The sequence below is a fragment of the Chelonia mydas genome, chromosome 22, assembly GCF_015237465.2.
Source record: "Chelonia mydas isolate rCheMyd1 chromosome 22, rCheMyd1.pri.v2, whole genome shotgun sequence".
Lineage (NCBI taxonomy): Eukaryota > Metazoa > Chordata > Testudines > Cheloniidae > Chelonia > Chelonia mydas.
The window spans coordinates 18,955,168-18,982,903 of record NC_051262.2 but is presented as its reverse complement, the minus strand read 5'-3'; the positions used below and the strand labels follow the sequence as shown (position 1 = coordinate 18,982,903).

General features: G+C 47.4%; 2 protein-coding genes across 8 annotated transcripts in view; one reads left to right on the top strand and one right to left on the bottom strand.

Annotated features, from left to right (window-relative positions):
• Positions 1-27,736, top strand: part of BCL9L (BCL9 like) — a 166,368-nt gene that overhangs the window by 11,608 nt on the left and 127,024 nt on the right. The window contains exons 2-3 of one of the 3 annotated variants that reach the window (XM_043533967.1): positions 13,187-13,906; positions 16,814-16,983. The gene's annotated coding sequence lies outside the window, so the exon portion shown is untranslated. Of the gene's footprint in view, positions 1-13,186; positions 13,918-15,192; positions 16,984-27,736 lie in introns of those variants that run through there. The other 2 variants (XM_043533968.1, XM_043533970.1) reach the window with 2 other exon arrangements.
• On the bottom strand, positions 1,259-8,570 carry FOXR1 (forkhead box R1). Of its 5 annotated transcripts, none has more exons than XM_037882078.2 (6): positions 8,219-8,570; positions 6,448-6,558; positions 5,667-5,881; positions 4,909-5,174; positions 4,204-4,378; positions 1,259-2,034 (listed from the first exon to the last, which is right to left on the bottom strand). In XM_037882078.2, exons 1-6 carry the CDS (start codon positions 8,337-8,339, stop codon positions 1,948-1,950), a joined length of 975 nt encoding a protein of 324 aa, XP_037738006.2. In that variant the 5' UTR covers positions 8,340-8,570; the 3' UTR covers positions 1,259-1,947. The 5 variants fall into 5 exon arrangements, with proteins under 5 accessions (XP_037738006.2, XP_043389922.1, XP_043389921.1 ...); XM_043533987.1 differs by having other exon boundaries at positions 1,259-2,029; positions 5,667-5,884; positions 8,219-8,543; XM_043533986.1 differs by having other exon boundaries at positions 4,146-4,378; positions 8,219-8,541.

The following is a 27,736-nucleotide window of genomic DNA, read 5'->3' as shown; positions in this document are numbered from 1 at the left end:
GAAAGCATGATCCTCTCTAGGGACTGGCAGTTAAGTGCTCAATAGACTCCTAAAAGATGAGTGGTGGCAGTGGGAGAACAGAAATCATTGTCAGATTATACAAGAAGAGGATTAAGCCTACCATGGAACTGCTTCTGTTGGAAAGGAATTCATCTGTGGGGCACTAGGAAGTGCAAGTGTCTTAGTTGCATGGGAGGCCTTGCTCCTGATGCCTTAAACCTCTCTAAAAAACAGGCTCGGTGCAGTACCCCTCATACCAAAATTTTTATATATAGATTAAATCACACTTTAAGGTTCCATTTACAACTCACTGACTCCAAATTTTAGCATGTTACAGATAGGATCTGATGTTAGCCTAACCCTATTAGTAGGTATTACAGGTAAACAACCTAGACACCTGTTGGACTCTGAACGATTTATTAAAATACCTTATAAATGAAATAGTCAAATAAGTGACCAGTTTTCTCTAGTTTAAGTGGCTGCTGTCTGATTAAAAAATAGTTCTTTCTGTGTTACTAACAACTGAGATCAAACTAAGCCAGTCTTGTCATCTTGTTTGGTTTCTGCCTTTCTTAATGCAGGCATTTAGCACCAACTGTTTCTAGGCAGTGCCAGTATGTAGACTGGATATATCGCAGAGGGCTAGGGTTTTATGATCCATTCTGCCTGTGTAAGAGGAAGCAGCAGTTGTGATGTTAAATAAGACAAAAGCTGCTGTATTGACAATGTAAAGAATCAGAGCTGCCAGAGGGGTTTAGTTTAAAAAAACAAAAATGTTTTTACTGCTTTATAATGAAGGCCTGAGTTTTGTGGGTTTTTTTGTTTTTTTTAGCTTTAGAAATACCAGGAATAGAATGTCTTGTTCCATTCTGGCTCCCTGATTAAAGTAAAGGTGTGTGGCAGGCAATCTGTGTTAGAGCAATCATCTTGTGGTTTGGGGGAGAGACTTTAACAAAGACCTCATTTCTCCCCAGCATTCAGTAGGCTTTAGCATTAAATAGCTAAACAAGTACCAAACTCCCTTTCCCCTCAATTGCTACAGCTTTTTTGCTCATGTCACATCATTGGTTCCCTATCTGAGACACGATCTATGTTTAAATAACAGAATTCAGCCTCTATTGTCAAGAGGCAGGAGAACAGCAACACAAGTTTTCACCTTATCCCCTCCCACCCCATTTAGGGTCATTTTTGTGTCTCCTAGCACTAGGATTGAAGAGAAGTTTTGGTGTGGTCTTGTTTTGTATGCATATTTAAAAAAAAAAAAAAAAAAAAAACCACTCTGGGGCTAGTCAGCTGGAACTTCAGCAAAATAAAATGACAATGTCTTTAGGATCTTTAAGTGGCTGCAGTGGAATGTCTGAACTCTGCTCTAGCTCTTACTGTTTGCTTCGTGTTTCATGGTGTTTAGGATTTTTTTAATAGTTCAGCTGCCCTTAGTGCTTTTTACCTTTAGCATACTTTACAGAACATTAAGTGCAGAATGAGAATAAGGAATTTAAAAGATAGACTTTACCCCAGTCTTCTTGTACAGGGGAAAGAACATTTTGCACAGAAGCAGCTGAGAACTTGCTGTTAGAGTAAAGGCCTTGAGATTCCCAAGATTATGCCAAAGCTTCCTGTAATCTTCCCTCAAACATAACCAACTCTGACCATCGGCAGCGAGTGGATCATGGAAAGGATAGCCACTCAAACTGCTGAAAGGGCGAAAACATAGAAGTCAAGAGGACCAGATTTTCCTACTACCCCATACTCTCTAGTGAAAATCCTTTAGCTGAGGCTCCCTCTTAAAGTATTTGAGAGACACAGCCTGCCCAGAGCAAGCCGTTGTGGGGGAGAGGAGGCAGCAGGTCTGACCCAGCTCTCTCTGATTAGAGGTCTGAGTTCCTAGAGTTTCCATTCACATCTAGGGCTCCCTTCTGCAATTGCTTGGAAGCTGACTGTAGTAGCTCAGGAGGAAATAAGCTGCTTGGGAACCACATGGTCCTTATCTCGGGGGTAGCAGGGATCAGAGACTGAACAAAGATTGCATCTGTTCTGCAAGGAGAGAGAAAGAAGGTGGTTTGATGGCTGAGCCTGGGCCATGAACCAGGTTCTGGCTCTGCAGCATAAGAGGGTTAAGCAGCATTCCACCACCACTGCTATCTGTGTCCTGATCTCAGGATCACTCAGCCACCAATGAGAGCTTGTCCCAACAATTTAATACTTCCATTCTGATTTTCATTGGCCAAGTGTGTTATTTAGTATCAGGTAGAGGATAGATTTCTTAAGCAGCCAGGAGAATAACCCTGCTCATAGTTGAATTTCTCTCAAGTACTTATCTTTTTTTTTCAAATGTGCCTCTAGGCTCCTAAGCTTGTCCCCCCACAGCCATGTGTAGATCTTAGGCATCCACATTAAAATTGGCTGGCCAGAGCTATAAAGATAGCACCACTTAATACCATCTGGGTCTTAGTCTAAGGCATGGGAATGGTCCCTGGCACTGTTCTGCAGCGATTCCTTTCACTGGCCTAGGCACCTGCAGTCCTGGTCTCCAAAGCGCAACCCCACTCCATCATCCTCAGCAACCAGTAACACCCTCAGCAGCTTGTGAAGTACCTCATTCAGTGCTGGAAATAACTCAGCTATGAGCTTACTAATCTTTCCATGCACGAAGTTTCAATGGCGGGGGGAGAGAGAGGAATAATTTTCAGAGAGGAGCGACCAGGAGCATTTCTATAATTCAAAAGGGAAAAATCTTCCCCCTCTTCTCCTCTGGCCTAGGTTACAGCTAAATGAGGCACAGAGCCACCCATACTTGTAAGGGCTCCTCCCTAGAAGATCCATCATCTTCAGTCATCCAGTCTAGCCCTCTGTATTTACTCCTTCCCCTGGTCTGTCCACACAGATACTCAGGGGTGAGCTGGAGCCGGTTCACAACGGTTCGCTAGAACCAGTTGTTAAATTTAGAAGTCCTTTTAGAACCGGTTGTTCCATGAGGGACAACCGGTTCTAAAAGGGCTTCTAAATTTAACCGGCCCAAAGTGGCACCTTAGGCCCCGACTCCACGGGTGCTCCAGCCCTGGAGCACCCAAGGGGAAAATTTGGTGGGTACAGAGCACCCACCGGCAGCTCCCCGCCCCACTCACCGGCCCCAGCTCACCTCTGCTCCGCCTCCTCCCCTGAACGTGCCACCCCACTCTGCTTCTCCGCCCCCCCACCCTGGCTTCCCGTGAATCAGCTGTTTGCACGGGAAGCCGGGGCAGGCTGAGAAGCAAGCGGCAGCTTCCTGCTCAGGCCCAGGGAGGCTGAGGTGAGCTTGGGCGGGGGGGGCGGCGCAAGGAGGGCCGCCCGTGCCGCAGCAGGTAAGCCGGGGGGGGGGGGGGGGTTGCTCAGGGGAACTGCTCCCTGCCCCCAGCTCACCTCCGCCACCCTCGGCCCTCCCCGGCTTCCCGCCAAACAGCTGATTTGCGGGAAGGGGGGCGCAGAGAAGCAGAGCGGGGCTGTGCATTCAGGGGAGGAGGCGGAGCGGAGGTGATCTGGGGCCGGGCGGGGAGCTGCCGGTGGGTGCTCTGCACCCACCAATTTTCCCCGTGCGTGCTCCAGCCCCAGAGCACCCAGGGAGTCGGCGCCTGAGGCGCCACTTTTGATGTGATCAGTGGGGGAGCAGCTGCTCCCTCTGCTCCCCCCCAGCTACGCTCCCCTACCCCTAGGAGCCTGAGGGACCTGCTGGATGCTTCCTGGGAGCTGCCCCAGGTAAGCACCATCGGGACTCCCCACCTCGCCCCCTGGCAGGTGCCTCTGGCTCTTAGGGGCAGGGCACGGTGGGCACCCACTACGGTGGCCCACGAGACCCTCCTGCCCGGTTCTGGGGCAGTCAGGGGACAGGGGAGGGGGGTGGATGGGGCAGGGTTCCTGGGGGGGATGGGGGGAGTCAAGGAACGCGGGGGGGTTGGATGGGGCAGGAGTCCTGGGGGGGTGGGCAACGACCCCCTCGTGGGGTGAGATGGGAACCCGTTAAGATTTTGGCAGCTCATCACTGCGTATACTCCCTCTACAGCTCCCTTCTAGTGTAACCTCACAATAAAGTCTTGGGAGACCTTGCTTTCCAGCACCACTCGTCCTGGACTCCAAAGCCTCAGTGGGGGCTACTGCCTCTTGGTATGTACCTGGTTTGCTCAAGCTCTGGCTCACTAAGTCGAGGGCCTCCTCAGATAGAGCCCATACCTCTTCCTGGAACTTTCTGCAGCCTTCTAGTGTCAGCTTCCACAGGCGGGACTTGCGGTTGCCCTCGTTGCACACAAAGTGGGTGGTTTTTTCAAAGCTGCTACTGAAGCACAGATTGTGACGAATGGTGTTTTTCCAGCCATCTGGGGCTGTCTGGAAAAAGGGAAAGTGCTGCCTGCAGAGAGAGAGAAGAAGGGCACAGAGCTGGGTTCACAAGCCGGGCAAGCCCAGAGCACAGCATTGGCTACGCTAGTCATGAGGTCAATGTTTCTTGCCACAACCAGAGTGCACCTGATCGTTTGTGGAACATACGTGGATATAAGAGGATGAGAGATTCCTCCCAAGCCCCTGTACCATTAGGTTACACCCTTACACATTAGGTTTGGCTGGACCAGTTGAACAGAGTACTGTTAAATGGCAACAGGCCAGAACTAAAACTCTAAGTCTGAATACTCCTGAACTTGGGCATTTAAATAAAAATCCATGTAGCCTCTAATGGGAACAGAAAGGAAGTGACTTGCCTAATGTCTCATGGTGAGTCAGTAGTAGAGCTGAGAATAGAACCATAGAACCCAGGAGTCCTGACTTCCAGCCACCTGCCCTAGCCATACTTCCTCCCTAGCAAAAGCTAGGGCAGTTTTGTACCCATGCACCTTTAAACTCCCCCTATCCCAGCATGGGGGGAGTTAGGAGGGCTGTGGGTACCGTGTGAATTGGTAGATTTGCTGCACAGTCAGGCTGCCTTCTGCACTGTTACGCAGGGCCAGGGTGATGAGGATGCAGTAATTAAGGGGGGGCCGGGGCCAGCCCCCTTTGAGTTTGGTGCTCGCCTGCAGGATGTACTTGAGCTTCTTGCTCTGAGATCTGGGGACCTTTGGTTTCCGGGGTGCCAGAGCAGCCTTAGATTTGGGAGTCTCCATGTTCTGAGAGAGTGAGATGTCCACCGATGAGACATCTTCATCCTCAGTGAACTAGGGAGAAAAAGAGGGGTGGAAGAGATGGGTTAGGCCTGCATGGAGTCAGTGAGTAGACATGATGTGTGGGAAGTTGCACATCAGTGGCCTGCATGTAATGAGTTTGGGCCTTAGTCCAGTTCCCAGTGGTGATGTGTACCCATCACAAATGGGTACTAACTGACACATTTCTATCTGTTTCAGCAGAAGGGTCACGTACTGAGTGGGTAATGGTAAATGAGCTCCTCCCCACATGACAGGCCTGAGGTATATGCTGCTACCTGGGCTATTCCTGTTCTGGGGATAGGAAGGATTCCAGTTTCCAATCCAGCATCTTGTACCTTCTGCCAGCCACAATTTGGGCTGAATCTATGCATTCACTTCTGCTGCTCATAAAACAGGGCATGAGCAAGCTTAGTCCTATCTTGGGATGCATCAGTCACAGAGACCAAGCAACTCAAAGCATGTAATGCCTAGCACTGTCCACACAGCTTCCCCTCTGTCACATACCTTGTCTGCCTCACTGGATGACGACAGCAGATCCTCCTCGGAACAGTCAAGGTTGGAGCAATTCAAGGAAGGGTTTGGAGGAGAAAACCCTGGAGCAGCAGCTACTGAGAATGCTGGGCTACTGGGTCCTGGCATGTCCACACTGGGACAGCTGGCAATGGGGCAAACCAGACTGGTGTTCATCCACATCCACAAATGGGGCTGCATATAAGATTCTGCTGAGAGAGAGGAAGCCAAATCACTCTAGTGACGCCATCTGAGGGCCTCTGCAACAGACAGGACTCCTGCCTCCTGGGAACAGGGCTGTGCTAAGGCTAAATAGGATGTAGATCCAAAATCTCAGGGCTCTCATAACCCTAAGACTCCATACTGTTTTACCACCCACCACCCCTGCATAGCATTTGTCTCCAGATCTCACAAAAAATGGATTGTTTTTTCCCTCCTGTTCTGTGGCCCCTCACACCACCAGGCCGTGTCCCTTGCTCACCCTGGGAGTTTTAACTTCCCTTCCCCTGCGAGCAGCACCAGAGTTGCCTGCACTCTCACTACCCAGGAATCACCCTGAGCTACTGGTCTGGCAGCATCCAATGGAGGAAGGAGTACATAATACTCCCCTTAGTGCTGACCTAAACACCTCTGACCCTTGGAGAAGATCAGACCCAGATGTGCACTCTGTCGCTGTCCATCCCTCTGTAACAGGACAAATGAATGCCCCTTTACATACGCATCTGCTAATGGCACCATCCCTTTGCCCCAGGACAATACCCTGCTCATGGCTCACCAGGCCGTATGGATGGGAGGGTCTCGGACGGTTCCCTGGGGAGTGAGTTCCTGCGCACCTGTTGCTCAGACTGCCACTTCAGCATGTGATGGTTCTGTTTTTCATCTGCAGCTGGTGGGAAATGGAAGATCAAGAGACAATGTGGTGAATTGACAGCACTGACACCCATCTCCCTCCTCTTCTCCACCCCCTTTCTCTTCTGAGCATCAAGGCGTTGAGACGCATCCTTAGTCTAATTTGGGTTGGGGAAAAAAGGCCCTTTTCTGCAGCATGATGGGTCACCTAGTTTGGGCTACACCAGTTGCTCTCAACCTTTCCAGACTACTGTACCTCTTTCAGAAGTTTGATTTGCCTTGCGTACCCCCCAGGTTTCACCTTACTTAAAAATGACTTGCTTACAAAATCAGACACAAGAATACAAAAGCGTCACAATACACTGTTACTGAACAATTGCTTACTTTCTCATTTTTACCACATAATTGTAAATCAATTGGAATATAAACATTGTACTTAATTTCAGTGTATAGTATATAGAGCAGTATCAACAAGTTATTGTCCATATGAAATTTTAGTTTGTACTGTCTTCACTAGTGCTTAAACCAAAACACCTGATCAAAAAGGGACCCTCCCCAGCCCAGTGAAAATGAGTAAGTGAGGGTGGGGGAGAGTGAGCGAGTGACAGAGCAGAGGGGGAATGGAGTGAGCGGGGTGGGGTCTTGGAGAAGGGTTGGGGCAAGGGTGTTCGGTTTTGTGCAATTAGAAAGTTGGCAACCCTATAGCCTGTTGTAAAACTAGGGAAATAGCTAAATGAGTTGATGTACCCCCTGGAAGACCTCTGCATATTCCCAGAGGTACCCCTGCTTGAGACCCACTTGGCTACACCCATCAAAACCCTCATCCTGCAGTTGGACTCCTGCAGAATGGGGACCCATGTGGGCCTAAGGGTCAGATTCCAGGCCTAGAGCCTAAGATTGTGACTATAAGGTTTTTAGGGAGATGCCAGTCCCAGCATTTCCCTAGCATGGTCCAGAGCCCTACAATCCATGTACTAAAGTATCATAAGAATTCTTTGAGACTGGCACATCAGTGGAGAGATTTAGAATTAGACTGGCCAGAGCAGCAAATCATAGCAACAGTGGTGGAGCTGGACATGAACTAGACATGACATACTAGAGATGTTCAGTTTCTGCTTTTTCTATTCATAGAGTCAAAGGCCAGAGGGGGCACTGTAATCATTTAATCTCACCTGCATAACTCAGGCCATTGAACTTCCCCCAAATTATTCCTGTTTAAACTAGATTATATCTTTTAGCAAAACATTTTCTGTGATAGTTTCACAATGTTGAACTAGAATCATGAACAATCACATGTATCCAGCATTGGCATCTGCTCTAGCCCAGTCAGTGCTGCTACTTCTATCATATGCCGTTTTCTGGAGTGCTCTCTGGAGATTTTTATTTCATTGAGCCAGTCTTGTCAGCTCTCTTTAGGATCCTCCCCGATGTCAGAGTACTTGTCAGTTATTTACAGTTTAATCTCCAGGTTCTCCTAAATTTGCATAATTTTGAAGTTCATAAAAGAGAAAATTCTAATTTAACAGCATTGAAATTCTTTGATAGCAAGACAAGATATGATTTTTAATGAATTTCCAGGCTAGATCAGATTTTTATCTCCAGCCATCAGAGTATCTTCTTTTCACCTGGAAGTTTCACAGCCAAGAACATACACATAACCAAACCATCCAGAACCCAAGACTCTCAGAACTCCTTACCTTGAGGAAACTGATCGGTGGTGGTGGTTAGCTTGAGCTCCTCCTCCATATCCCAGTCCTCAAGGCCACTTTTTAGATGCAGGCTTTCCCAAAATGTTTTGTTTTGAAAATTCAAATACATTTTCTTATAATCTGCAAAATAACCCACACCTGCTGCATACCCTGAATGTTGGAGGGAGAACACAGAGCAAGCCACAGAGAGTTAACCACTGCTAACTTTTAACTCTCTAATTCTGCTCTATAAGATTTGATCTCACATTTTAAAAAAAAAAAGAGAGAGCAAGAGCATAAGAGAGATTTGACCAGGTGAATTAAAAGGTGGCCTTTGATTCACTTTTAAATACCCATTAAAGACCTTTCTAGGGACTGGATGATTAGTATTAATGAAACAAGCAATCTATTTGAGAATAAAAGAGGTACCACCTGGTGGGCTTTTTTGTCTGTCTGTTTAATCTAAATTCTTGATAAGTGTTCAGCTCCTTAGTTAGGTTAGCAGAGCTTTATCCTAACATTTCTGGAAGAATAAGTGTAAAGGACTAGATTTGCAACTGTTCTGTAATACAGAATCATCCATGGGTTTGTAGCCTTTATGGTCTGAGAAACTCAAATACTTTTTGTAGGACATATAGGGACTTTGAGGTGAGTCAGCTCAGCAGACACAGAGAAGCTCTGCCTCTCCTCCTTTTTGGACAGTTTAATTTCTTCTCTCCTTTCCCCCACCTCTTGTTCTTTTTTATTCTCTTTTTCTCCTCTTCAGTCCCAATTTCTTCTCTTTTCCATTTCCCTCCCAGTCTCTTATTCTTAACCCAGCTCCTTCCCTTCCAACAACTTGCTACTCCGCTCCCCCTCTGCTTCTCTCCACAGCCCCAAGATAAACTCAACAGACTTACTTGTAACCTCATTTTGCTGCCAGCCCACCAGCAGATGGAGCACAGCTAGGGAATGAAACTGAGCAGGCTCTTGTCCTGTTCACTTTGCTGCTCTGCTCCATGCCTGAGCTAGGCAAGAGCTGTGGTACATGTCAATGTGTGGAAGATTCTCCTATTGGCCTCATTTTGCTACAAATGTCTTTCTAGATGAGCAGAGCAAGACATAAGCAGACTAAGCAATTACTTAGGGCCCCAAGCAGCTCAAAGGGGTCCCCTGTTAATTATGAGTATGTGTTGTGTGGGCAGGGGCAAAAATATTCCTGCTTAGGGGCCCCTAGTGAGCTAGCACCAGCACTGAATTGAGGAGGGTGAGAGAGGAATAATAATGCTTCATATTTATACATACCTCTACATCTTCAAAGCTCTGCCCAAGAATTAAAGTTCAGATTCTCAAAAGTATTTAGGTACCTAACTCTAATTGAAATTTTGGAACTTTTGAGAATCTGTGCCTAATACACTAATTTCCTTCAGATCCTATCATCACCGAGTGGGGTCACTACAGAGTGAGGGGAGTCTTTGTACCCTGTTTATTGTAAGGTTGCTCTTGGCATCTGCACCCTGTTTGCTGTTGTAGGGTTGCTCTTGGTCCTCCAGGGCAGCACTACAAGAGCAGGAGATGTAAAATTACAGTCTAGCTTCATTAGTGAAGAATTGCACAGACTCTCATTGGGCACATGGGGACCCTTTCTAGTGCCTCTTTGACATGGAGTTTGGATAATATTTTTTTAAAATCTCCCTAACTGTTCATGTGATGTGATGGTTCTGTGTGCCAGCAGAGGTCAATGGACAGAGGTGGGAACTGGTTTTATTGGTTACATTGGAAATGTTGAAATGTTATTTGTTAGAAGGGATCAGCATAACCAAGTTATCAAGGGAGTCCCAGAAAGTAACAACATCGGCACAAAAGGTCCTGCTAAAGAAGACCCGGATGTGCTTATTGTGTATCTTTTCCAAACTGCCACCAAAAAGTGAAGGATACACTTGAAGCTTCATTCACTCCTTTTGTTCCTTGTAATTGTATCACATATACCTGGCTCCTCACCCAATCTGTGGTGTAAACTATGCAATTCAGATGTTCAACTTGGTTTAATTTAATCCTGCCCCCACCCACAGTGGCCTTGATGATCAGGAAGGGAGAGATTTATCTCACAGGTGAAGACCCAACAGGGGAAAGTCCAGCATGCAGTTAGTTTCCAGGCACGCTACACATGTTGATGGTGGTGTAAGCAATTTCCCTGACTCAGGGCTTGTCTACACTGGCACTTTACAGTGCTGTAACTTTCTCGCTCAGGGGTGTGAAAAAACAGCCACCAGAGTGCTGCAAGTTTCAGTGCTGTAAAGTGCCAGTGTAGACAGCAGTGCTGGGAGCTATTCCTCTTATGGAGGTGATTGATTGATTTTTATAGTGCTGGGAGAGCTCTCTCCCAGCGCTATGCCACGACTACACAAGCCACATTAAAGCGCTGCCGTGGCAGTACTTTAACGTTGCAAGTGAAGACGTTCCCTTAGTTACAGCTGCAGTTTGGCGGGAGGTTCACAGCCAGCCCACAGCTAAGTGATGGGACTAAATATATTATTTTGGGCAATTTAAAAAAAAAATGTGCCCTGATATTGGGACAGTCTCAGATTGAAAGCAAGTCTCCAACTAAACTTTTGTGAAGCACAACAGATACTCAGCTCATGTTCAGGCTTTCCTTTGTGGTGTAGGTTTGGGATGTGTTTTACAGGTATATACCATTTAAAGCAAGGTCCATAGGTCAAACATCCCTGTAATGTCTGTCAAGGCAACACGTTCTCCACCAGAGAGCATTGGAACCCTTTGAAACAAAATGCTGCAGCATGAGGCAGAAACCAAAGCAGACCAACTGAGGAGTTCTTTTAAGGAGAAATTTCATATTTTATTGACATTATATTGTCAACCTTGCAGGATAAAGGAAAGAGAAGCCCATTGCAGAGGATGAAGTCTTTGGGTTATACAAAAATGATCTATTGATGACCAGGGGAGAGCATTTAAACAGAGAAAAAGATGGAGAAGAGGAAAAGCCCCAAGAAAACCCAATCTACAAACAGAGTCCACTCACATGCACACCCAAAAAGGAGCAGTGAAAGGCCTCCTGGCTCCTCCAGGACCCCATTATAAGAGCAGAAGATGTAACATTACAATTTAGCTTCCTATATGGGAGCCCATCACTAGGATCTGAGCATCATAAAGACAAAAGGCACCAACATAAACTAGGGCATGTAAATTAATAACAAGCCTTGAAGGCACTGGAGGGAACAGGCAGCTCCAAATCCCCCAGAAGTAAACTCAGAAGATCCACTCCATCCTGGATCCTGAACCAACAGAACTTTAGCTTCTAGCACAACCACCTCCCCCACTTATCACGCTCAGTGTGAGACTGTGGCAACAATCCTTGTAGAATGGGAAATGAAAGAAGTGGGTGGGGCATCCATCATCACCAATCTCCTTGTGAGTGTTTTCCCCCCCTGACTGCACATGATAGGTCTATGTTCTTGGAAACTAAATGGATTCTGAGTTCTGAGACCAAGTGCACACCAGAATCCAAGCCAGTTCACTGCAGCTACACTGGCATCTGGCAGTGAGAGGATTCCCTTAATCTGCTAGGAATAAAGTAGAGGAGATCTTGAACATGTGGGGAAGGTGAGGAGAAAGTAGATACAGCCCATGGCATCTACATTTCATTGTTATGCTCAATAAGATGAGGACAGAACACATGTTCTTCAGGAAGTGAATGATACAAGGGAAATCCCATACATCCTGTGGCTTCAGGCACCACAAGGGTTAACTTTGGGAGTTGCAGAGGATGAGTAACATTTAGAACTAGGAATTAAACTGCCTATAGCCGGCACACTAGATCAAACCTATCTGGCCTGGAGTCCTGGCCAGTGACAATAGCTTCAGAGGAAAGAATTCCCCTTAATGTGTCTGACAACGGAGAAGCTAGATATCATGCAGTGCTATCCAATGATGTCCGGGAAGAGGGAATTTTTTTTTCATCCTAGCTGGTTAGAATGTCATGCCTGGAAGTGCATGGACTGATCACTCTTGTAGCTTTGGTAGCAAATATAACATGAAGCAAATTAAACTGGCGTCTTGGACAGGGCCTGGGAAAAGTTCAGGAGGAACAAAGCCATGAATTAAACTGAGGTTACCATATTAAAGTGACCTGCAAGGAGGGAGGGGGAAGAAAAGTGGATTTGTGCCCTTGGTTTTGATTCTTTAAGATTGATAAAGTAGGCTTGAAAATTTGTAGGGTTTTGATTTTTAATTCTGCTTGGTTTCATTGTTAGGAATCTCAGGAATGTCAAGCCAGTTAGTCCCTGTTTTTGCTGGAGATCTCTTTGGAAGAGTCAGAGATGTGGCCTGACAGCTATCTCAGCCTTTCACTGAAGGGGTTTAGGGCTGAAACTTTAACAAAGGCACTTTTTCTCCCAGGTGTCTGAGTCTAAACAGGTGTTAAGAAAAACAAAAACTGGAGTTTGAATGAGTCTGAATCAAATCCCTTCCCCCCAAATTGAAATCCCTTGACATGTGACTGGTTAAGGCCTTGTCTACACACACAAGTTGTGTTGCTTTAAATATATCAGTGTAGATAAAGTTGTAGAAGGCTTCTTCCAAGTTTCACCAGCTGGGGTCCAGCTGGGATGCGCTTATACCATTACAGCTTACTCTTATACGGGAGGGGGAAGGCACCTTTATACTGGTAAAACTTCATCCATCTGGGGGCTTGTACCAGTATAACTATTTTAGTTAAAAACCCTAACTGAATAGTTATACCATTATAAGGTGTAGACGAGGTATCACAATCCTTCTTGATCTGCAGTCATTCGCAGAGTCCTCCAGGACAAACAGGGCAGCCAAGACCTGAGCTTCTAATGTAAAAGGAAGAAGGAAAAACTATGTGGGGGGAACTGTCCAGGCCTTTTCTTTCCATCAGAAAGAACCCAAAAAATAAAAAAGGGCCCAGCCTTTTGTGTTAATTTGCATGTCACTGACAGTGTGGTACTGTCTCCACAGGGGAAGCGACTGTCTGTGGGTTTCTGGGCACCATCCGGCTTCAATTGCGCCCTGTGATTGCCAGCACAGCAATGAGGCCTGCGGAGAGCAGAACCGTGATCACCACCATGACCCCACTGCATGAGATGTCCACAGCTGTGTTCCTGTAATCCACTCCTGAGGAGGAGAATACATCAGACACCCATGAGTCCAAGGGAAATAGAGCAGACCTTTCCCCACCACCATCCCCCTTATTCAGTATGGACCCAGAACACCGGTCCGCCTCTTCTACTGAAGCTCCAGCTCTGGAGAATGTGAAACTGTGGAATAGACAATGGAGCGATGTAGTCTGAGGCTGTGCCATGGCTCATGTATATACATGTACAAATGAAGAACCTTGTGTCTGAGTAGGAGAAGGCCTATGGCTCTGCTCTGGATGTGCTGGAATCCATTACCACATTCTTCCCTTTGATGCAAGGCAGCTGCCTGTCCATCCCTTTCTTAGTAACTCAGCCAGATAAAGGCAGGAGTCTTTAGTGTGCTAGACAAAGTGTCATCACTTACGCTCCAGAGTGACCGTGGTGACAGTGTTGCTTGTGGATCTAGAAGGGTCCTTTTTGGGGATGGAGTAAGAAATGCTGCAGAAGAAGAAAATGCAGGTGAGAGACCCAGGATCACTCCACACCTGCAAACACCTCTCCAGTTGGCCTCCTGGATTTTTACCTAAGAGCCAAAGAGCCGGTGAGGACTAGGTTTGTGACCTGATAAGCATCCAGTCTTGTCAATGTGAACCCACCATTGCTGTCCATTAGGTTGACCAGGTCATGCCTGCCGCAGCATGGGGGCACAGTGAAGTGCCTGATATCTGGTGAGGGGAGGGAAGGAGCGTTTAGAACCCAGGGATTTCCTTGTGGGCCTGGGAGGAGGCCAAACCCCTGTAGAGCTGGTGTGCAGATTTTTGGCACAGATTCAGAATGGCCTGGCTTCCTGGTCCTCCGGAGCTCACCAAAGCTGCTTAGTGTGTATCTGTGTAGGGCCTGGTTCCCCACCCCTGTCAAAGCTCCTCAGCAGCCCTTTCAGAAGGTCTTTCCCCTCACAGGGAGAAGGATCCAGGGGTTCCCCATAAATGGAAATCCTATGACAGACAGCAAAAAAGCCACAAGATCACACTGGAGCCAGGCCTGCTGCAAACGTTGTGGGATTCAAATATGCAGCCTCTGGGCTCAGAGCAATGACACTCCCATCACAGAGTCACCTTTGGTTACCCTTCATTCTCTCACTTTGCTTTGGGGTATCCTGCAGTCAGGCCTGCTTGGGCTGTGAGATCTCATATGCTAAGCAGGGATGCAGTTGAGCAGTACTTGGCTGGGAGACCACCATTGAAAACCCCCATGGCTCCACTGAAAGTTCATCTAAAAATTCAGTAGGCAGAATCAGCAGTTCTTATGAAATTTTCACCACCTTGGGCAGAAGTCTCATGAGTTCATCCCCATCAAAACCAGAAAATAGGCACCACCCAGTTTGGATTTAACCCCAAACAGAACCACGGGGGTAGGCTCCAACCTGGGAATCTGAATCTGGCTCTATGAAATCTGAAGGGGTTTGAACTCAAGATTTTGCCCCCTCTAATTAAAATTACTAAGGTTATGCAGTGACTCAGTGGTAGGGGTGGGAACAGAACAAAGGAGCTCTGATTCCCAGCCCACACTGCTTTCACTGCTAGACTAATTCCCCTGCCAATGCTGGGCAAGAACCCAGAAATCCTGACTCCTTACTTTAACCACTAATCCTGGCTGCTAAAACTGCAACAAAAACTCCAGTTGCTGTGTGTAAACTTATGGCTGCCTGTGCTGGGGAGCTTGGGACAATTGATGGGGAGAAGGCATCTCACTGACCTGTGGTTCCGTCGAGATGTGTGATATGGATGCTGGCGTGTGCCCCAGTGAACTGGCACAGGGGCACTGCCATCAAGAAGCTCTCAGCAAATGCTAGAAAGAGCACACTGGAAAAGCTGGAGATGTTGAAATCTGAAAGCACTACAGATGAAACTCTGGATGGATAAGAACCTTCAGCTCCCCACAGTAGACCTGCCTGTTGGCCCCCTACTTCCTCCTCACCCCCAGCCAGGCTCCCGTGTCTGGCCTCAATCAGTTCTTCATGCCCACCCAAGACAAACCAGATGTCTCCTCTCCTTGTAGTCTGGGGCCTCTTCCAAAGTGCCACGCCCCAGGCCATGTTCATAGAACATCCAGATGTGAGAGCTGTGAAGCTCAGCTTGGATTTTGGATCCCCAGCATTTTCTCTACAGCTTGAGGTTTGGATCCAGCCCATCTCTGAGGTGTGTTTTCTCATAAGTTCCCTCAAATGCTTTGCCGGTGTTGTCCCTGGTGAGGGAGTGGCAACCAGAGCTACAGGGAGAGGGTAACCAAGGGTGCTTGGCCTGGCTACCAGGCCATGCAAGCTGGAGCTTGGGCTCTTCCAGGTGGGAGAGCTTCTCCTGTTGGCATAGCTACTGCTGCCTGTGGAGAAGGTTTGATTATATCGACAGGAGAGCTCTCTCTCATCAGCATAGAGTAGCTCCAAATCTTCAAGACACACAAAGGACCTCCAGCAGTTGCATTGATTGGGACTGGAATATAAAGGGTTAATAGCTGCAGTACTGATGTGAGGCCAACCATCTGCAGGTGTGTAGATCAGTGGGTGCTGAGTATCAGGTGGCCATAAATAGGAAGGAGGAGGCAGGGGAAGCTTTAGGGCTGAAACTGCAAGAGTAGGTAAACTTACCTTCTCTGTGTGGTAAGAATGAGAGTACTTTGTCCCTGTAGGAGGAGGCCTCTCCTCTGAGGTGCTTCAGGCACTTTAAAGATGCTAAGTGAGAGTGCCCCCTTCCAGCACTGCTGGGTGTTGGCAGGATCTCCATTGTATAAATGGGAAAAGCAAGGCACTGTGAGGAGTACCTGACCTGTGTAGAGTCAACACAATGAGACAGTAGCAGAAATGGGAACAGAGCCCAGAAGTCCTAGCTTCAGTTGCCTGCTCTATTTGCATTATGGTACTGAGCTGAAATTTCAGAGCCGTCTCAGGGAATAGCTCTTCTTATTTGTTACCTTCTGAACACATATGAACATGTTAGAAACAGTTGTAATAATTTTCCCCCCTTGATCTTAGGGGTTAATGCGTTTCAAGTTCCACTGGAGAATTTCTGAGGTTCTGTCCATTGTGTCTGTGATTTTTGCACTCCTTCTGGGGCCCTCCACTGATGTGCCCTTACCCCTATGGCCAAGGAGAACCCCTTGGGATATCCACCCGGACTCACATTGACAAGGAGCTGGTTCCAGAACTCATTCCATACCCTGAGCAGCATCTCCCTACTCTATGATCTCTCAGCCCATTACAGTTTTGCCTAGCCAGGTCAGGATCCTCAACTATCATGTACACATGGGGACATTGAGGCACCAGAGGGGTTGGGACTTGGTCAAGGTCACACTTGAGTCCGTGACCGTGTTAGTCCTGATTCCCAGTGTAAACCACAAGTTTATCCGTCCTCCCTGCAGCCATGTGTTTCCTTCTGGCCACCCTGTAGTTCCAGTGTTAGAAACCTCAGGGAACCAAGCAGCAGCAACAAATGCTTTGGACATCACATTTCAGAGAAAACAGAGGGAGAAAGAGAGAACCTGCTGCTTTGGTCCTCCTGAAGAACATGCAGACAGTCAGAAAGGTCAGAAGTTGCACTGTGAGTGAAGACGAGAGCATACAGAGGTGACGGTAATGATCTGGAGGCTGCCTGGTATCAGAATGGCTGGAATCTTCACAGCCAGGTGAGTTTTACCTGCTCAGGAGACCGCCAAGGGGAGCAGCCTTGCTGAAAACTCTGACCAGATGCCCTTCCCTCACCATGCCCCCCCTGACATTGAGTCACCCATATAATCCACACCCTGGGAATCCAGAGAGGCTTTATCAGGCTGCAGCTCAGAGGGATGGGGGCTTCTCCCCCAGCAAGTGCACTTCCCCCTGTTTCACCCCATGCAGGCAGCAGAGATATGGGCTTTCAGTACAGTTGGGAAGGGATCCCTAGATTTGACAGTGAAACTCTAATTTCCGTGCAACTGCAGGTCTTTGCAAAGGCTTCCAGGCCCCTGCAAGCAGAGGCAGTGTTTGCATGCAGGAGGAGAAGAGGGAGATGGGCAGCAGCAATTGTTGATCCCAGATGTCACAGATGCTGGATTCTGCCAGGTTGTGGGGAGGAGATGAGATGGAATTCTGCCTGCACTGCAGTTCAGCTGGTAGTGAGAGAATGGGAGGGAGGCACTGTGCTTTCTCCATGTGGGAGGTGACTTGTGACTGTAAGATGAATCCTGCTGAGAGTTGAACACCAAGATTCAGGGTGCAGAGGAACTTGTCTCATATCTTAGAGCACCAAGGGAAACACTTAATCCCCTTATTTTCTCTCTCTCCTCCCCTCTCTGAGATCTGACATAGAGACTAAGGGGTCAAGTCCATCCCTGGAGTATAGGTGGGTGCAGGTCCAAGGGCTGAGTTTGGTCCAAGGACTCCTCTGGGCATGATTTCCCTCAATCCCAGAGCCCCAGAGGGATAGGTGAAAACTAGTTGATCTGCTCCCTCCACTCCTGGTTCTATGAGATGGAGAAGACTTGACACAGCAGCAGAGAATATAGTTAAATCATAGCATTTGTTACTCCAAATTTATCCAAACAGATCCAGACACAGTCCCTGCCCCAGAAAACTCACAATCTCAGTTGGGCAGTGGGTGCCCCTTGAGGGGGCATAGCCCAGCAGCTAGTCCTTCTCTCTCAGGTTTGAAGTCCTTCCGGACGTTTTAGACTCTGTGACCCCTCCCTCCCCCCTCTTCTTATCTCATGGTGCGTTAGACAAAGTAAAACTTCTGGGATGCAAAAAATTCAACAAAAATGTATGTAGATTCCAAGCATTACTTTGTGTGTGATCAACTGCTTGTGAGTGTGTGATTCCTACGTGTGTGTGTGTGTGTGTGTGTGTGTGTTCATATCCATGCACATCTCTGTATCCACACATCTGTAGGAGCATATCCACACTGTGTGAATTACTCCGGGAAAGCTGAGCAAGAGAAACAAGATTTGCATTTGAAACTGGTCCATTTGCATTTGATCCATGGTCATTCTTCTCTCTGGCCTAGTGAGCTCCATAGTCCAGGACCAGCTTCCATCTGTGGTCTGTCCCATGAGCCTCCCTCAATGGTTGCTGGTTTCATTGTTCTGGGGAAATGTTGCTGTCATGGCTGTGGAGAGAGCTGTCTTCCAGGTAGCCAGTACTAATCCCCTGGAGGGCTTGGAATAAACTGGACTCTGTTCCATGGGCATAGTTAAGAGAGCAGAGGACTGGGGTGATGTCTTCAGTGGTCTGAGTCACTGAGCAGGGGGGCTGCTGCCTCTTTTGCAAGTAGGGGCTATTTCAAGGAATGTGGCTTCCATTTAAGATATGAGTTGCAGCGGCTAAGCCGGGAGATAATGAACACATGGATCAGCACAGGCATGTCCGTGTCTGGCCAACATATTGTGCACCATTCTGTCAATCATAGATGTAAGGGGCCTATTGGTGGCATCCAATAGCAGTAAAGAGTCCAAAAAGAGATTCTGGGGCTGCTGACTGACCTAGTGATTTGAAGGTACCGGTCCTTGACAGTAAGCAATGTTATAGAGGAGGGAGGGAAGTTCACCCCTCTTCCTACCAGTACCAGCTTCATCTCGGTGCTGATTTTGTCCCAGTTTTGAGAGAGCTGGAAGATGGTGCTGTGTATGTTCAGTGCTACTGCTGGCACTGCAGCCCTTGGTGTTTTGCCAGCTTTCCCAAAATCCTAGTATAGAGGACAGAGCCTTGTGGGACTCTGTAGGTAAAGGTCTTGGAGATAGAGGAAATATCCCTGAGGATCATCTGGGCAAAGTCTAAGAAGAAGGAGCGTAGCCATTTCAGGGCATTTCCATGCTTCCTACAGCCTCTGAAAGACAGCACGGTGATATCTAGTGATCAGTGGTGTCAGATGATAGAGGATGTGTGTGAATGGGGTCCCCGTGAGAGATTAATTGGCTCACTGAGTGGGATCAAGATCCTGGAAGGTGGTACTGGAGGCTCTTTTTTTGCTGTCTGCTTGATTAGTTCACAGAGCCAAGATGCTGGGTGCCCTTCAGATCATTGCCAGCTTTAGATTCCCTTCATCACAGGTCCCCTGGCTAGCAGTGGTCCCATGTGTACTCTTCTCTCTACTTATCCAGAATGAACAGGGGCCAGCATCTCAGGGGTGGCCCTGATCTCTGCCTCTGCTTCCACAGCTCCTGCTTGTGTGTGTGGCAGGAGGGCAATGTGCTCTTATCCTGGATGTGAGTGATTCTTTTGGTGTGCGTCTCCTAGTGGGTGGGAAACAGGAGTCAAATCCCCTTTTCCCCGATTACACAATGTCAGGCCTCCCATGATGACTGTGACTGGAATTTTGCATCCACACTGCCACAGGAGTCAGGGGATCAGAAGTGGGAGGTGATGGGCCCAGTGCCTCTCCTCATGCTATCATCTTGGAACAAAGATCTCTTTTTGGCCTTGCAGTTGCCTTCCATGAGGAGACATGGAGCCTGGTGCTGAGCTGGCCCAGCAACTTCTGTGTGAGGGGAGTTACTAGACAAATCCAGCAGAAAGGACGATTTCTCTGCTTGCCACCTTCAGTGCTCCTGATCAGCTCTCCCCTTACCAGCCCCTCCATTCCCTGTCTGTCACTTTTTCTCCTCTCTCCAGGTATCCTTGCGTATGTTTTTGTCTTGCTGTGATTTCTGCAAGTATGGGGTATGGTGAGCAGAGACAGGGGTCAAGCAGGTGCTAGGGCTTGTCTATACTTAAAATCCTGCCGCAGCACAGCTGCACTGCTGTAGTGCTTCAGTGTACACACTACCTAAACCGATGGGAGAGGCAGTAATTAGATCGACAGAAGAATTCTTCTGTTGACATAGCACTGTCTACACAAGGATTTAGGTTGGCTTAACTGTGCTGCTCTGGGATGTGGATTTTTCACACTCCTGACCAACATAGTTAAACTGACCTAATTTTCTAGCGTAGACCGGGCCTAAGAGTAGCAGCTCATCTTACTCCCAAGTTGCTCAGATGTTTGGAGACATTGGGGGAGGGCAGGAGGCCCCTCATTTTACACTCCTCCCCAACCCCCCCATGTGTCCAGGACTCCAGTCTCCACGCTGATTGTGCTGCCCCATAATTTCAAACAAAGAGGATCTGATATGCTGTGGAGGGAAGGGCTGGTCTAACAAATTTGTGTGCTGCAGGAAGGAGACCCACTCAATAAATCACACATGTACCCTGTCAGGACTGGAGCCCAACTCCCAAAACATAGGCCTCTACCGCCTAAGCTAAACAGGATCTTCCTTAGCTGGCACTAACAGTAGGGCCGCAGTTATGCACACAAAGCTAAGAGCCTCATCCTGGCTGCGACTTATTGTGGTTTAAATGAGGCAGAGCTGCTGTCTGTGCTGCATTAAAACTGAGTTTTGGTTCAGTTATGCTCCTCTCCAGACCTGGTTCTGTTTTGTACAGGATGGCCTAGCTGTGTTATGTAAGCAGTCTTGGACAGACCCAGTTAAGGTCCTGCCTACATTACATGTTGAGATGTGGTTACCACTGGCTCTCTTGACTCTTGTCACTGTAACATGGTCAGCCTCAAAGACTACTGCGGTCTGCAGAGAAGGAGTCTGTCAGTGCTGCTCCTGGGCCTGTGAATTCCTATTGGGCCTGCTTTGGTTATTGCTTGTGTTAGAGCCCCCCCAAAAAGTAGTCTACTTCCTTGGCAAAGAAGGGAGTGGTCTTGCCCACATTGTTCTTGTGCATGTTGTACCACAGCTGACTGGCCTGGTTGCAGGGTCATCTCCTGGTTGCCAACAGTCCCTTATTACATGGGACATCCCTTATTTTTTCATCTCTGTACGAGATCTGGAGTTCCTGAGTGCTGTAAAAAGAAGCAAGAGATACTCCTGGTTAATATAAGTGAGTACTGCTTATTATTATTATTATTGATGATGATGATATTGGGAGGAGGGGTGGGGCAGGGCGGAGGTGCTAAGAAAACAGTCCATTATCTTTGAAATACAATGTTGGCAACTCTACCTCCTGCTCTCATTGGCACTCCCTCAGACACGCTGTGCTGCAGCAGGTGTTTGAGGCTGTGGCTCAGGTGCAGCGCTAGCTCCCAGGATTTGTGTCTGTCCTGAAGGCAGGATCCCTGATCTGTGTGACAGTTAAGAACAGTCCTGGTGGTTAGGTTACTCAGAAATGGCTCCCTCTTCCTGATTAAACAGAGGGAGAGGGCGTGTTCAGATGAACAGAGGCAAACTGAGAAAGAAAGAGACCATGAGGCAGCGAGGAAACCAAGAAATCAGAGAGATGCTGTGGTCCTGTCAGCACCACAACTGCAGCTATGTCGGGCACCTGGTTAAACCTGTCTGTACCTGGGCATGGCTGACATTTGCAGTGCAGATGGATTCTAATCATTGTCATTATCCAGGGCTTTACCATGACTTGAGGACACAATGAAAACTTGGATAATGTCAAATTCATTGGTATTCTCCATTTGTAAAGTGGAGGTTAATGACCTTGCCTTAGAGCAAGGCTGGCGGCAGATCTGGGAATAGAATGCCTGAGTCCTAACTCCTTAATGCTTAAGGTCCTGTTTCTAGTGGAAATTGAAACCTTGCTTTCAGTGGAACATGAGGATAGCCCTGTTTAAGTAGGTCCCTTGACAGGAGTTATTGTTGCAGCATAGGTAGGACCTGTGTGTGCAAGTCCATGCCTATATGAACAGCTCTGCAGAAGCGCAGCTGTACCAATAGAGGTGCACCACTGCAGCACATCTGGTGAAGATGTTCTATGCTGACAGGAGAGAGCTCTCCCGTTGGCATAAGAAAACCACCTCCACGAGCGGTATAAGCTATGTCAGCAGGAGAAGCTCTCGCGCTGACAGTGCTGTGCACAGAAGTGCTTATGTCTGTGTAACTTATATCGCTCAGGTGGTGGAATATTCACACCCATGAGTGATGTAAGTTTTGCCGACATAGGTTGTCTACTCTATAGCCAGACAGTGTGTAAGGGGGTAGGTGGGAGGGTGAGTGAAACACACACACATTGTGTGTGTGAGAGAGCCAAGCAATAGCCAGTTCATTGCACAGTAGCAGCACAAATTCCTAGAATAATCAGTTTTCCTCAGCTTTATGTCCTGACTTGGAGGTGTCTCGTGTACAGAAACTTTATTTTTCAGGTGGAGGAAGAGCAAATTTGCACCCCCTATGTCCTTAAACTCTGTGAACTTGCTGCAGAAGAGCTGATCTCAGATCTCTGCCCCTCCTCCAAGATTTTCAAAACTACTTCAAAGTCAAGTTGACAAGAATATTTGGTGGTTCTGGGTTTGCTGCTCACCTTTTGCGCTGCTACCCCACTGAACAAAGCATGGTGTTTCCCTTTGATTTCCATGTTTGATAGCAATAGGAGAAAGAGTTTGAAATGTTCTGCAATCTTTATAAAAAAAAAGAAAGGAAGAAATGTGCTCTGATACCTTTCCAGAGTGCTGGTCTCTGATGAGGGAGGATCAGAGAGAGGCTGACTGACTATAGGACGGTGGTTTGAGGTAGCCAGGGAAAAGACCTTAATCACAGGGAAATTAGCTCAGTGACAGACTGATACTTGGACAGAGGCTTCAAACAGCAAAGATGGCAAATATCTTAACATTTTATCTCTCCTCTTATAAAGGGAATAGCAGGTGGACTGCTGAGCAGGACTGAGGGGCTTTGGCAGAGCTGCAAGAGGAGCCCATGACTGAACTAGCATTGGGTCTGCAAGTTGGGACTGAGGGTCATTCGCAGCCTGAGGATAAGTGGAATGCAGGACTAGAAGGGAAGTTCAGTCCACATGGAAACAGAGCAGGATTGAGTGGAATATAAGGAAGCAAGATGCACCTGCACTATCTCTAGCTGTGCCTGGCACATGCAGAATTAAAGTCCTAAAAAAGGCATAAAATTCTGTTCCCATGACAGGGAAGTTGTGCTATTGTTTTTAAATTTCCTTGTTCCAATAATTCTGATAATCTTGGAGCCACATGTCCTCTCTGGATGCTGCAGCAAGCTTCCCTCCTCACCTTTGCTGCCACTAATGGGTTTTTTGTGTCACTGAGGAGGAAAATTGTATTTTACTAAGGAAATAACAGAATACCACAAGCAAAGCAGGTGGTGGGGAAATGGAGAGTCCCCCTACCCTGGCCTAGCTGGGACACACTGGAAAAGCATATCCCCTCCTGCTCTGAGTCCCTGTTGCCAATGCCCCTCAATCCTGACCCACAGTATGCCCTGCTATCTCACTCACAGTCATCCCCCCACAGTTGTGCTAATGCCCTTCATGACCACAACGATAGAGCCTGCTGCTGCATTTCCCTTTGAATACAAACTTGCCAGGTGAGACTTGCGAAGAGAAGAGAGCAGTCCTCTGCCTAGGGAAGAAACGCAGACTTCCCTCTCACTGGTGCGCCCGGGATCCAGGAGGCGAATGACTTCGCGACTGGCGTTGCCTGCCCACCAGAGGGCGCTGCCGGTTGCCTATCGGGAGCCCAGGGGAGCCCAGCCAGCTCGATCTGGTTACGCACAGTATGTAAATGTGCAGGAGACGCGCTGGGCCGTTGGCAGCAGTGTCTCACGGTCGCCCAATTAGGGCTCAGCTGTGCGGAGCACTGCACTATAGTAACCACTAATTAAATATGTGAATGGCCGGGGGGACAGGCGGCAGCCAGTGCTGGTGAGTGTTTAAAGTGACAGCACCTCCCACATGGCGTAAGTATGCCTGGTTTTGTCACAGAAGAATTACACTAAACTTGGTGCTGGTTGATGGTCCCTGAGATTCTCTGAGACCTCCTGAGCCAGGGACAGCCTGAGCAATAGCAGAAGACGCTTTCCCAGACTGCCTGGCAAGAGGGGACCCTTCTTTGGGGAAGAGGGACAATCCAGCTGCAGGCACACCAAGCCCAGTACTTGTTTAAATGACATCACTGCTTCTGGCGTTCAGCCTTTGTGCTCACTGCCGAGGCTGCCAGAGAAGAGGGCCAACTAGTGTCAGCTGTGCTGATTGCTTTTGTGATGTGATGTCCACCTCTCCTGGACCAAGACCAAATCATGCGACTGAAGATGTGAAACTGACTCGAACAATTCTCTGAAGAGGGACATATATAGAGGGACTGTAAACCCCCCTTCCTAACCAGGGAGTTGGGTGGGATGGGTTCTTATCTCTGTGGAATGAATATATTCTGGTAAATCTACTATAGTAAATCCACCGGAGAAGCTGCCATATATTCCCTAGCCATTGCCCTTCTGCTCCGCTTTGTTCTGCAAAAATAATAGCATGAGCACTGAGGTGGATTCAGACAGCCTTGTATAAAGGGGTGACTCTCAGGCCCCAGAGTATGACCTAGTGCACTGCATGGTGTCCCTACAAGAAAGGGAATGATAAATACTGCTCCCGTCAACTAAGCCTTGTAGCTTGCATCCAGCACCATGTGGATTTATTATGAGGGCAAGTAAATTATCACAATAGGCATGAAAACACATTCTCCAGAGTTTTCAAGAATTCATGGCTTTGACCAGCCCAAGTGTTGCAAATGGGGCTTTCCAGGACCCAAACCTGTCTGACTGCTCCATGCCAAAGTGCACTCGCAGTATGCCCTTATTTGACAATACCTATCTGTGGGAAAAGCCTATTCTGTAATCAGACTGTCCTCTGTTTTGGATCCCTTTTGTCAAGAAGATGGAGCACATCCATGCCATCAGCCTTCTCTCAGAGGGGAAAGGGAAAAGCTGGATGATGATTCTCTGTGCTGCAGCAAATGCCAAGGCACTACAGCATGTTGCCATGTAGTCTAGGATGGATACTCCTCCTGTGGCAAGTGGAAGGGATGGATGAGGTGAGGGAGACGTTGAGAGCTGGCCATGGCTTTGTGATTTAAGTTTATGTAGAACCTAGCATGCCAGTGAAGCCTGTGATATTTTAAAAGCTTTATGTGCAGAGACGACCTCACTCTCCGCTGAAATGCAACCACTTCTGAGGTGAAACAAATCAGCGGTTGACCTTGAAAATCCTTGACATCACTACACAAGAGTTTAGGGCAGGAAATGAAGAAAAATTCCATATCCAAGTGAAACTTCATAGGGAATTTAGGGAGGCCGAATAGAATAATCAGAATTGGAATTGGGCCAGAACATTGGGCTTAAACACCCCTAGTCTTACAGAAGTATACCTTACATCCCTTAATGACCACAAGTGGCCAGGACCTCAGTTTTACAATATAGTGCCTTCAACACCATAGTGGAACATTGGATCAGTGAGAAGAACCGTCTACTGAATCATCAGCACTTCCTGCAGAACCCTAGAGGTCTCATATCTAAGTATTGACCAGGCCTGACTTTGCTTTAACTTATTGGAGATGACAAGATCACAGCCTGAAGTGATACAGCTGCACTCTCAGCTTGTGGAGTGTTGTGTGGGAGGAGATAGGCAGGCCATGGCTGTAATACAGTGTGAAGACATCTGGGACTGGCATAGTACAGGACATAGTCAGAAACTGGCACTCGTAGTGATACACTGGGAGTGTGGGGTGTTAAACAAGTGCTACCTTCATTTGCCATTATTATCATGATGGATTTAGGCATAGATTCTAAGGCCAGAAGGGACCATTGTGATCATCGTAAATATATTCCATCAACACTATTACCTTTATCAACCAAACTTGTAATCTCATCCAAAAAATAAATCTGAACTCAACTTTCACTGATGCACAATTGGTGGCATTTTCGTATATGTTACAGAGCTAGAGGATCTGGATGAAATCACCTCTTGTCCTTTGTTTCAGCAGCACTGAGCTGGATGCCTCTTATCCCGATCCCTAAGAGGCAACATTCAACATCTAGATTTATAGATTCTGAGGCCAGAAGGGACCACTGTGATTATCTAGTCCAACCTCCTGTATAACCAGCATTTCTCAAATGTGGCCACCGTGGCTGCATATGGCCACCAGGGACTTTTCTTGCAGCCACAGCCTCCTTGGCCATGAGTGTGTGTGTGTGGCAAAACAGCAGTCCCCTCCCCCAGGGCTGCCAGCAGTGGGTGAGCCCTGCCCACCTCTGAAAAGACAAAAGCTGGAGGAGCAGGCAGCCAGTGAGTTCCTTACCAGGGCTGATGGGGTCAAACTTCAGACCTTGAGTGGCGGGTGGTAGGCTCCAGCCGTGGGGCTTCAGGCTCTGTTCCCAGGCTGTACAGTGGTGGGCTCCGGCCCCAAGGTCACCACCACTCCCATACCCCTGGCTGTCGCTGCCTACTCCAGTGCCCCTGGCTCCTGCTGCCTCCATATCAGCCTCCCCATCCAGGGCCTAATTTGTCTTCAGGCTTGCCAGGACTGAGTAAGTTTGCTATGAAAAGTGATATTTGTATGTTTGTTAATATCATTTTTCACAGCAGACTTAATAACTAGCAAGTCTGAAAAAAAAAAAAGCACCCCCCAAAAAAGCAAAAGACATGACAAGAATGTGCAAAGCACCTTATTTGTGCTTCTATTCTGTTTAGGTCCAGTAAAGAATAGAGACAACTGTACATTATTTTGATTATTGAGACTGCAAAAAAAAAAATCCTACATAAATAAATTACAATGATTTGGACATGTGTATGTGCATATTTATTGGTTTTTCCTAAAGTTAATTAAGTATTTTAGGAACAAATTGTCAGAGTAGCCACCAGCAAGAGTTGGTGCCCTCTGAGGCCACCAAAAAATTTGTTGTGAGAACCCCTGCCCTAGAACTTCCCCAGAATAATTCGAAGTGCACATGTTTTAGAAAAACATCCAATCTTAATTTTAAAATTCTCAGTGGTGAAGAATCCACCACAACCCTTGGCAGATTGTTCCAATGTTTAATTACTGTCTGACTTTGTCTAGTTTCAAGTTCCAGCCATTGGATCATGTTAGACCTCTTTCTGCTAGATTGAAGAGCCCATTATTAAATATTTGTTCCCCATGTAGATACTTATAGACTGTAATCAAGTCACCCCTTAAACTTCTCTTTGTTAAGCAAAACAGTTTGAGTTCTTTGGGTCTATCATCATAAGGTATGGTTTCCAATCCTTTAATCATTTGCGTGGCTTTTCTCTGAATCCCCTCCAATTTATCAACATCTTTCTTGAATTGTGGGCACCATAACTGGACACAGTATTCCGGCAGTGGTTGCATCAGTCGTAAATACAGAGGTAAAATAATATCTCTCTACTCCCACTCGAGATTCCCCTGTTTATGCATCCAGGATCTCATTAGCTCTTTTGGTCACAGCATCACACTAGTAGGTCATGTTCAGCTGATAATCCACCACAACCTCCAAGTGTTTTTCAGAGTCACTGCTTCCCAGGCTAGAGTCCCCCATCCTGTAAATATGGCCTATATTCTTTGTTCTTAGGTGTATACATTTACATTTAGCTGTATTAAAATGCATATTGTTTGATTTGGCCCAGTTT

Coding starts and splice junctions, on each gene's coding strand:
- FOXR1 (XM_043533984.1), bottom strand. CDS start 8,339: ATGTATTTGAATTTTCAAAACAAAACATTTTGGGAAAGCCTGCATCTA. Junction 5,885..6,447: donor CCTCCCATCCATACGGCCTG/GTGAGCCATGAG, acceptor CCTCTCTCTCAG/CAGAATCTTATATGCAGCCC. Junction 5,175..5,666: donor CATCCAGTGAGGCAGACAAG/GTATGTGACAGA, acceptor TTTTCTCCCTAG/TTCACTGAGGATGAAGATGT.